Here is a 12146-nt window from a genome sequence, read left to right on the forward strand (position 1 = left end):
CTATTTACACTTATCCAACGGCCAAACATTCTTTATATTTTGTTGGGTTTTCGTTTTATTTATACACCTATACAATTCAATGGAAACTAAACTATATACCTATATAAAATATAATATATAAATAGGTAGGTATGTAGTGCAGATATGCACATATATGTCCCTTATTCACGAAGAGATAAATAAATAAATTTATATATTATTATATTATTTATATAGTTGAAATATTTCTCCGATAAACTCGTGCAGTCTTCGGCCCAGTCGCTCAGACGTTTTTTAATAGTCCAGTAGCTGATACATTATACAATCAGATAACATATAACTAACTAGTATAACGGAGTATAGGTATAACTAGAATTTTATCGAGGAGATCTATAACGAAATATCGTAAAAACATTTTAGCAAATGAGTTACCAAATCACTTTTTTTTATCGTCAAATTCGTACCGTTAGAAATATTAGTTTAACTCTATTTACTGCCATAATATTCAACTATATAATATATTATAAGATATACCCAATTATATCCAATGATATAATGACTTAAACCTATAATATACCAGACTTAATCCAATGTACTTTACGCATCTAATGGCGTAACTTGGCGTATTCGTGTTTTCTTAATTATTATATAAATAATTAAGTTGGAGTGACTTATTTAATTCTACAACAATATAATATATACCTATATTATTATACACAACTGTATATATAGACAATGTGCATAATATATGATATTAAAAAATAACGTACTAATATCATTTACATATATTTAATATCTATTAATTTACCACCGTGTAATAAAATTAAAAAAGAAAAACAATTTCACGTATTTCCAGACTTTTCAAGTGCATGCGCTTAATATTCTTAACAGATTCTTTAGCATATTGAATTTACAGCTGTAATACTTAAATAAATAACATGTTTGTGCGTGTGTTCACAGGACCTGACAGTGAGGACTCGGAGACTTCGTTCCGGTTGGACGGCAATACCGGTGAGATATGGGCTGCACAATTGCGGTCGGGAGTTTACAGACTGATGATAGCCGCCAGGGATGGCAGCGGTTACGAGGCCGCCCAAGTAGCCCAAGTCCGAATTACTGTATTATCTGCAGACTTGGCCAAACCATACGCCGTGTTCGTTAAGTCACAATACTCGTTCACGGTGCCGGAGGACGCGCTGGTGGGCACTGCTGTCGGAAACGTGGCGGTGTCGCCCAATCAGTCAGGTATGTGTAACTACCCACTGAGGAATTCAAAATGCTAGGTGGTGATGTATGGGTAACTAGTTAGGGGCAAGTTGTTATCCGTGTCGCTCAAACGTTTATATTCGCGCATATGTAAGTACAAAGAGAAGAGGAATCCTTCGTGCGGAAACGTCATCATATAAGTCGTAATAGTGTATAGTATCTATATAGTTCAGGTGTGGTGCAGATATCGCTAAAACGGCAACCACTTCACGCACACATCGAGACCAAGCCGCACGATACAAAGGTCGAATACATACATGTAAAACAAAATAAATAAAAAAAAATCGGAATGCAGTATGGTACACATATAGGAATGAACCGAGTCGTGAAGTGTATATATATCTCACAATAATACGTCTTCATTTCGCATCCGATCACGATCCGTTCCGGGGGGGTAAGTTACGAGACGTATACATAATATCCAGCGCGCCGCATATATTATACAATATGTATCGTCTCAACCGTGCACTCGGCGACTTCTCTATAACCGTGCAGTCTCCCTCGCCGAGTCGTGCTAGGCATATATTACTGCTAAGTAGTAAGTATTATTATTAGGTATACCTTTATCTGTGTTTGGAAATTTGGCGGCCACCGCGATCGTTTGCACGAACGGCCAGCTCATTATAATGATACCACCCGACGGTGATCGTCGCAATACGACACGCGTCGTTGTCCGCTACTCCTGCTGTAACAGATATAAATTCACTAACTAACTAGTTCGCACATGTATACATAACTACATATGCGTGTATGACGTGCCTAATCGACTAGGTCGATCGATCGGAATAATATAGTTATATATTTATTCTCACGCACGCCTGAGCTTATATTCTTATCCAAGTGCAACAGAACAGTATACTAAAATGCCCATTTTTTTTTCCGTGTGTACAGCACCGATCTCTTATTAAGACTATAGATCGGAGATTTAATGCAAAATGAAATGGCCATATATTTTATACTCTTTTTAATACATGCGATAACATTTATATAATACGATCCTCTGTCAGATCATATACGTATAAAACTTTAAAATAGTTTAAAATATAATCGTTTATTTTAAAAATTACTTCTATTCATATATATGTATACTTGACCCTCTTCTATTATCGAACAATATCGACATCCTACATGGAATGATAGCCAACCAGGAAAATTAGTTTCGACGATGAAAACTTAAAAACGTACAACTTACAAACATTTACGACTCGACCCGCGCGATGTGTATATACAATGTATAAATAATAAATTTATATTATGTTAAATTATACGTATATATATACACACGTACAAACTTCGTATTGTGTGTCTGTGTGTGTGTGTGAACGCGTGCGTGCGTATATAACGACCACAATTTATGTCCGTTTACTTATCTCGCCCCGGTCCCGCAGTAGTTATTTATCACCGCCGCCGCCGGTCCGAACGAATTTCTCGTCGTTATTAAAATTTTATTCAAATTAAATAAACCGGAACGTGGCGTTTTTTCGACCAAAGACGATGAATTTACGACGAGTCAACAATAGACGAGAAAAACAACCAAAAACCGAATATGTCATATTTCGGTACGTGGACCCCTCCGATATCGGTAAACCGCTGCTGCACCGGGTGATGACGACGATCGTTCCGAGATGGTAAAATAAAAACAACAAAAAATCGTCGCGCGGGACGAGATTTATGTAAATCGTTCGTGGTTTTCGTGTATATACACATATTATAATGTATATATATTATATATATATATATATATATATACTGGCCAAACACACTCGATTCTATTAAAATCTCTCATCGTCCTACGGATGTGCATAATATTATTATATATGGTATGTGTAATCTCATCCCCACTCTGCCAGAGTCTGATTTTTCCGAGCGTTCGGTCAACCGGTGTTTCTGGATTTTAATTAAATGGTAATCTCTCCGAGTCGCGCCGCGACCCTCTCCGCGGAATATAACAACCCGCGTACTAACTAGCTGCCCTCCATTCTTTACCATAATATATTGCATAGATCATATTATATCCGCATTACAAACACCCACGGATGAAGGATTACACGTTGACGCGTTCGCGAACGAAGATGACATTTGCTACAGTCCTGTCCTATAAAAATATTCTCGTCACAAGGATGTCGATAATTTCTAATTTGTGTTTTTTTTTTCATAAAAACTATTTTTCAATCAAAAGATTTTTGGTCAAACACAAGTAGAGTTTTTTTTTTTAATTTTCGAACAAACCGGTCCGTAGAAAATATGTAATATCTTTACCGCTCACACTCCGGCTACTGGTCAATATTTTTTGTGTGCGCGCCGCTTTGTCGTCATTGTCGTGTTATATTATTATCATCATTATATTTATACATATATATGGCAATACCGTTGACAAACGCATTTAACGCATTCATAGTATTTATTTACTCTCAAAGTTATATAATATACCTATCATATATTATATGAATATTTAAACTCACGCACGATAGCTCTCATTGTTTACAACGACGCTGGTGGTTTGTCACTATTATAGCTTATAAACGAGTAAATACACCTATATTGAGTTCACGTGCGTGATACGATGATAATATAGTTCGAATTCGATCGTTTCGATCACAACATAAATTATGGAGGAAAAAAGCAGTTCAACTCGGATATAATAATATAGTATATAATATGAAATATATTTTACAAATCTTTATACTTCGTGATTGCGGAAAAACGTATTTTATTAAAGACTGTAATTGTTTTTTCAGTCTCTTTAACACGAAAAACATCTGTATTATACCTAATTGTTTTTTCGTCCTTAATTTTTATACTTATATTTATTTTATGTACATTTAACATTCTACATTTAAACTTGACAAAATTAAAAAATGAGATCCGTTTTACAGGTTTGGATGATTCGGAATCCGTAAGGTACGCCATACATTCGGACGAAGCCAATGGATATTTCGCTATAGACCCAGTAAAAGGAATAATCAAAACGACAGCCGTGTTGGATCACGAATCATTCGCATCAGTACTACTCAACGTCAAAGCCTACTCGGTGACGAACAAATATTACGGAGCGCACACTCAAGTGAGTGTATACACATAATAATAATATTTTATTTAATAACCTTTTGTGCGTGCATTCCTATACCACTGCTGTGTTCGTTTATGCGCCATGATATTGACGTATTACATAGGTACAATATAAACGTTAAGTTTTTTTTTAAGAATTTTATTTTTTTTCTCTGCACACATAAACATATACTCTTGCTCTATAGCGAGATCAATGCACACACGATCGGTTAACGAGAGAGACCGCGATCAGTTGTAAAACTGTTTAATTGCACCAGTGTTCTGCTGCAGGTGCGCCCATTAGGGGGAGGGATGAGGCGTTTATGAGTTTATGTTGACTTAATGGTCTACGTGCGCAAAACCTTTACAACCCGAATGCGCTCAACACTGTAACGGCGACTTGTGTGTGTGTAATAAAACAAATCCCACTTAGGCCCGGCGCGACGTTTCTTTCAAACGCATTATACTTAGTTTGTTGTTTTTACCGATAGTAAAATATATCAACGGATGAATATTATAATATTTAGGTACATATAATATTATATAGAGGTACCTACCCATAGAATTTGCTGCGGATAAGCGAGTGTATACGTATATATACGAAGATCGTTAAACTGTCAATATTTTCCATAGACTCGGACGAATATGCATACCTATAATATAATAATATGCCGTCACGGTGTGTGTTATATATTTTTTAACGATTGCAGTTTCAAACGACTGCACATTCATCACAGTGCCTACTGAAACTGCAGTTATATTTATGACGGTTGTTTCAAAACGTTTGCTCTGGGACGCGATTATAGCTTTAAAATAGAAAGTATTCAACTATATAAAGAATATAATAATATTATTTTATTATTTAATCATAGTATAATGTTACTCATTGGGATGACGTACTTCCGATACATTTTTTAAAATATTATATGAGAATAACACTTTGTTTGCATTTGTTGTGTATCTAATTCTAATATATATATATATATGTTATCGGTAATAGGTGAACATAATTATCGAAGACATAAATGACAACTCGCCGCATTTCGATTCGAGTTCGGTGAGAATTGCCGTACCAGAAAATGTAGCGACAGGATCGCCGATTTATACGGCGCACGCCACCGACCCAGATTCCGGTGCCAACGGACAGGTACATTACGAGCTGATTGCCTCCACGCAAGAACCATCATATTTCCAAGTGGACCACAACCGTGGTACGATCAGTTTAATCCATGGACTAGATTACGAGACGGTTCACAGACTGACGGTTACCGTCATCGCCAGAGACTCTGGGGTACCGTCGTTGTCCGACAACATGACTCTGGTAGTGGATGTCCAGGACATCAACGACAACCCACCCGTATTCGAGCGACCACATTATGCGGCCACCATCTTGGAATCATTGCCGGTCAATTCACAGGTAAGGATATTTATTTTGATGATAATATTTCAATAATATGCTATCATAAACCAAATATATTATATTATAACCCAGATATAATAAAGGTACTCTTACCTGAACTATCTCACTCCAGGACGTCACACACGTTAATCCCCTGACCCACCCAATCGCGAGTAGCTGTAAACTGTATAGCTTCGCTAATCTTATCTAACCTTCTCTCATCTCAAAAATTCAACGTTTACCACTTTATCAATATAATATATTCAATTATTTCATCCACAAAACATTTGACAGTTTTTTTTACTGTTTGGCAATTTTTTAAATGCACTGCACACTACAGCTTTGAAGCATGTAATACAGTTCGCGTTTTATGTGATCGACTCCCCCCAAAAGGTATAAACCAATCGTAATTTGTATTTTATACTTACGAGTGCTTGTAACAAGCCTGCCGAAAACGCTACGACGTTCTCACGTCGTCCATCGTCACGACATTCTCGTTAATTAATAACGGTACAATGCGGGTGCCTAGCGCGCGCGCGCAATGACCATCGACTTGCGAGGGGGTCACAGTCATGATTTCGCGTCAGCATAATATAACGGAACTACACGACGGTATTGTCCTTGCATTCCAATAATAATAATACGTACACCACACCGTTCGTCGGGGGGTTTATTCTACACACTGCAAATATAAACCCGCCGGAAAGACGCGTATTTCCGATTGTAGTGGTTATTTAATTTGAAAAAAAAATTACTTTCCACTGAGTTTTAACATACCTAAACCGACAAATAAAAATATATAACTGCGGGAAATTTCACAATGGGGTATGTTGGACGATAGCGGTGGGCGAGCTACAACACTTTCCACAACATGTCGGCGCGACTAGCAAAAGTATTCCGTGGAGCGAACCAATTAAACAATAAACGACGACGGCTAGTTAATGCGCGGTACCTATATATATATATATATATATACCTGTAATAATATTATAATAACGCGGGACTACAATGCACGTGTATTATAATAATATAATACCTTCCTCCGTAATAATAATAATAATTTAATGACTGATAATCTAATACACGCGATATACGCACGTACTTATTTGTTGTAGTACAAATCGCGCGCTGGAAGGGGTATAATATAATAATGATTATTATTTATTATATCATTTTTTTTTTTTCATTTTTTTCGTTCGGGACGAAACGCCCCGTGATGGGGTCCACGCCGACCCGATGTATAGTACACAGCGCCCATATCTCCGCGGAGAGACCATAATATAATAGAAGAGATACGATAACATTATAATATAATAATAATAATACAGGTATATATTGTAACGAGATCGTCAACCGCCAAAGACGTGGATGGGCGGAGCGGGGTGTACAAAGACAAAACGAAATAATAAAAATAATAATATGTACGTCTTTTTATCGTAATATAATAATATTATTATATACATCGACATTGGCGCTGCAGCCTATCGATTTTCCCCGGGGACGCGGCATATCATATATATTGTACACGGGTAATATATTATATTATTATTAACATCGTCGCGCGGGGGGGTGTCGTGCGAGGCCCCCAACGAGGCGCGAACAATGCGTCATTGTGTTGGCAGAACTGCGCGCGTCCCGATAATTACTCGTCGTCACCGGGGCCGAATCGCGGCGGTGATTGATGGACGGGCCGCGGCGGCGTACGTACACCACCTAATAATATAATACGATTTGACGCGTCCGCGTCCACTCCCCGCCCGCCCATCCACCCACCCGCCGTCCCGCCGACGGTATCGCCGGGGTCGAGCGTATAGTTCACGCCCGGGAATGCCGCGCAGGCGGTGGTCGCCGTCGTCGTCGTCGTCGCCGCCGCGCTCGCGATATACATAATAATATAATACCGCGCGCCACAGCGTTTTCTATCCGACTGATTTTATTTTTTTATTCGTCCGTCTCCGATAACCGCGTTATGGGCATCACCACCTACCCATACGATATACGACTGCATTCGTGTACAGCATCCGAACGAGGCGTAGGCCGCAGTTATAACAACTATATAGTAGGTACGACGGCCACGGCGTGTAATCCTATATATTGTATAGTAATATTGTAATGTACAGTATGTTATATACGCGTTTGCAGCGAGTTCTTTCGAGTTTTTCTTCAATGGGACGACGACAATGTGTCGGATTTATAGATGCGTATCGCGTTCATCTCGACTGTGATATTATTAAATATGCCTGTGCGCGTTACTAATACCGCGGCGTGCCCCGTTGGCCGCACACATACGTCTTTGACCCGCGCGGACAGTATAATCTGGTCGCGCGGACGCCAATAAATTAGTGGGCCCCGCTGACGTTAATCTCGGACTCGATTATTAATTCACTTTAACGCGCGTTGTATTACCGCGCGCGTATTATTCCGCGTACGATTATCGTTATTATTATATATTCATAAACGTGTTCCACATTAAATCGCCCGCGGTATGTGATGCCGTAGAATATTATTATACAATATGTATATTACGATTCATTGGCATGTCCGCGGTCCATGATATATTGTCAACGCCACCGTTTAACCGCATAAATCTCTCCTCCTCCCTGGGACAGTGATATAATATTATATCGCGGTGCGTAATGATATATGTACCTACCTATATTGCCTATATCACTACCAATGTATTACAGTGGCGAGCTTTAAGAGACGCCGCGTCCACGGTGTCTGAACCACCACTCGCCCTCCCCGGAAATCCGGAATATGATGTCGTTACGCAATAATGACGTGAAACAATACTATACGATTGGTTTTTTAAATAATAAATAAACATTTAAAAACGCGTCAAAACCGCAATATGCTCGAGGTTACCCGACGGTTCGATTTTATACGCGTAAATATTCTGTGTCACTCTATATATCCGGATGGGGTTGATATTATTCAAAGTACGCTACAGTATAAGGACTCGCTTATTTTAACTCGGCCAAACGGTTTTCGTACGAAAACTATGAAATAATGTGATTAATAAAATACATTAATACCTATAATATTTATTTATATACACCACGCTCACCCTTAAGTTCAGAATAAATACCCGTGCATCAATGATGCGATGATCAACACATTGAGTAACATTCCCAAACCGCTATACATAACCTATTAAGTTACTGGAGTGAAGCAATTTGTTTTTTAATAACACCCGCCTTTTATTGATGCCTCGCAGATCGTGCAAGTGACGGCGTTGGACGGTGACAGCGGTAACAACGCTCGGATCACGTACCGGGTGTCCAGTGGCGACGGCGGTGGGTCGCTGGACGTGCATCCCACCACCGGATGGGTGTACGTCAAGAGCCCGCTGGACAGGGAAACGCAGGACACGTACGAATTGACAGTGGTGGCCGCTGACAACGGGTCACCAGCACCACTGGCCGCTACCGTGGTCGTGGTGGTCACCGTGGCCGACGTCAACGACAATGATCCCGAGTTCGACCGGGAATACTACGAGTTTCACGTGGAAGAGAACCGGCCAGCTGGTACAGTATTCGGTGCCGTGTCGGCCACAGACCGCGACGCCGGCGACAACGCGCTCGTCCGGTACTCGCTCATACCATCCAACTCGAGTTTCAACATTAACCTGTATTCCGGTAAGTGGTTACAATATATTCAATACTCTATAGTCACATATTTATTTACTTTCATACAAACAGAGGTTCTATTATTATAATTTAAACACGCGACCTACAGTATCATACGTAGTTTTATGTAAAATTAATAAAACGCATTAATAAATTATCGCAAGAATTATTAAGAAAATTCAGGACATTTTAATAAAAGCCATGGATAGGTCGTCGATTTATATGAAATTAAAATCTCAAAAAACAATTTGGCTCTAATACGATAACTTTAGTGTAAATGCAAAATATACAAGATTATATATCAAACCAATGAATAGTATAGAGTTTTACCCCTTTGAGGGGGATGAAAAATTCGTGATGAATTCATATACAGGCGTGCGCGCACGCTATTATATACAATATACATATTATAATATTATCTATTCTCGTGGATTGAATGACAGTATAACACTAACGGAAAAAATATTTGAACAGTTGATGGGAAACCGTTTTTGCTTTACGACAATCGTATATCACTTATAGGTACATATTATGATGTATATTTATTGTGTACGGAGAACACGCGCGTTTAACAACATATAACATAAACGTCAGTGTAATACGTGTGACACCGATGCGCTATTTTATAAACGTGCCTACGACTAATGAGCATCAAACACGGTGGCATTTTCAAAATTATTTCCACCATACCTCCCTCGTACACCTTACGTGGTTCACGCCTTTTGTTCCGCGTCGCACGTCGCACACGCTTATATTATACATAGGTACGCGCGTTTAATTAATTCAACGGTGTTACCGACGCAAGGTCTTTGCTCTCGACGCGCGACACGATCGGCTATATTATATTTTCGTATCTTTACGTTCCCATTTATACTTAGGTACCAGGTACTTACATAACGAATAACACACAAGAGGCGCGCACACATTATGTCTTACCAAGATATCGTATAATACCTGTACAGCATAATATAATATATATTAATTATTAAAATACGTTTATATAATTTCTATTCGTAGGTAGGTATTGTTAGTACCAAGTAGAATATAATAATATACCGCGGTAGTAATTAATAAATATTATATAGTGTGGATTGTTTGTATTCCATCAAGAGGCAGCGAACACGCTCAAAAGATCCATTTCCCCCTCCCGTTCGATGACTAGCGCATTTGGGGGCCAAGCTTTTATTATGTGTATCATCGTATATTGTATACGGTTTTGACTGACGCACGTAGCACGAGAATAAACAAACTAAATAGGAATACTTGTGTAGATATGTACTCATAACCACTTAAGTTTTTATTATTATTATACGTATTCTATGTGTTAGGAGGTCGCATCGAAGACTACTTACGCGGCGCGCATTCTCGACAGCACAACACACTCGAACTCTATAATAACTAATAATATCGCCACCGCCATCTAAAGAATGTGCGTGCAAAACAACCGATTAAAAACTATATTTATAAATAAGTGAGCTAGAGAAGTATTTGTACTTAAATATCATAGTATTTGTCAATAATAACAAAAACTCGAATTAATGTTATTTTTCTTTCGCAGCTGGTAGTATAAAAAAAAATAATAAAAATTCGGTTCACCCACGTTATTTTGTAATACACAAGGGGTAGATACTTTATAAATACAAAATACTAATTACAGCGGTCTGGTGTATCGAAAATATTCGTATACTAATAATAATAATAATAATAAAAGAATAACATATTACATATAATTTATAAATCGATAGCTGCGGCGGCGGTGATGCAAAAGTAATTTCCTTGTAAATTATGGTAGTTATGTAGACAATTTGGGTCGGAATATATATATAGGAGGACTACGGTTGTGGCTGCCGCCAAATTACGGGTCGACTCGGGACCATTCGTGTATAATATTATATATTATATTGTACTCGTTCAGGTACAAAATATTATATATATAGCATATAGATACATACGTGTGTATATATATGTGTATGTGTGTATATATTTTGGTTTTGTGCGTGTCTGGTTTGCGTGCGTCTCCGTCCTAGTGATCGTCATCGTAGTAGTCTTCGTCGCCGTCGATGACGGTGTATTGGTAGTGGTTTTTTTTTAATACAATATACCTATATAGTTGCTGCAAGCTGCCGAACGCGGTTATGATAATACCAGATGTATATATATATATATAAACGCGTGCGTATAAGTCTCCTACCTACCCGAAGTACCCGCGTGTAACGCGCGCGTTGTAGCGGTTGATGGATAAAAAAAAACAATCGTAGAGGCCTTGAGGTCGGATACACCCTGAGGCCTGCATATAGGTAGACTTCATATACCTAAAATATACTACCTAGCCGTATATAGCTGCTGCTGCTGCTGCTCGATCACTTACTTTAGTGGTGGCTCCTTATTATTATACGCATCGACTCGCCGTTGGCTATACCCGGGTATATATAATATATAAATGTGTGTTTGTGTGTGTGTGTGTAAAAATACAAAACGAACAGCCCGCCTACAAATTGGTATTTTCAATATGAATAATTAATCACGTCTCGGAACGGACGAAAATATATAATAATAATTCCGACATTAGTGTATACGATCTGTCAGCCGCGCGTCTCTGCGACTTTAAAAAGCGCGGCTGACTTAATATCTGTTTTGTACATTTGTATATTATCAGTGATACATGTGACACGGCAAACAACCAATGTCTAATTTACTTCCGTGTTTCGCATATGAAGAGCATAGGTATATTACTATTATACGAATTGGACGTTTCTATTTGACCCTTTTTTTTACCTATATTGAATTATTTTGCTTAGGTATGCAATATGCATATAGTAATTGTT

General features: G+C 38.4%; 1 protein-coding gene across 1 annotated transcript in view; it reads left to right on the forward strand.

Moving 5' to 3' along the window:
- LOC132919058 (protein dachsous) overlaps positions 1 to 12146 on the forward strand; it is a 126366-nt gene that overhangs the window by 97716 nt on the left and 16504 nt on the right. Inside the window, exons 5-8 of the mRNA XM_060980413.1 lie at positions 940 to 1224; positions 4122 to 4309; positions 5294 to 5710; positions 8910 to 9330. Coding sequence (XP_060836396.1) covers positions 940 to 1224; positions 4122 to 4309; positions 5294 to 5710; positions 8910 to 9330 — 1311 coding nt within the window. The remainder of the gene's footprint in view (positions 1 to 939; positions 1225 to 4121; positions 4310 to 5293; positions 5711 to 8909; positions 9331 to 12146) is intronic.

Source organism: Rhopalosiphum padi, chromosome 1 (genome assembly GCF_020882245.1).
Source record: "Rhopalosiphum padi isolate XX-2018 chromosome 1, ASM2088224v1, whole genome shotgun sequence".
NCBI lineage: Eukaryota > Metazoa > Arthropoda > Insecta > Hemiptera > Aphididae > Rhopalosiphum > Rhopalosiphum padi.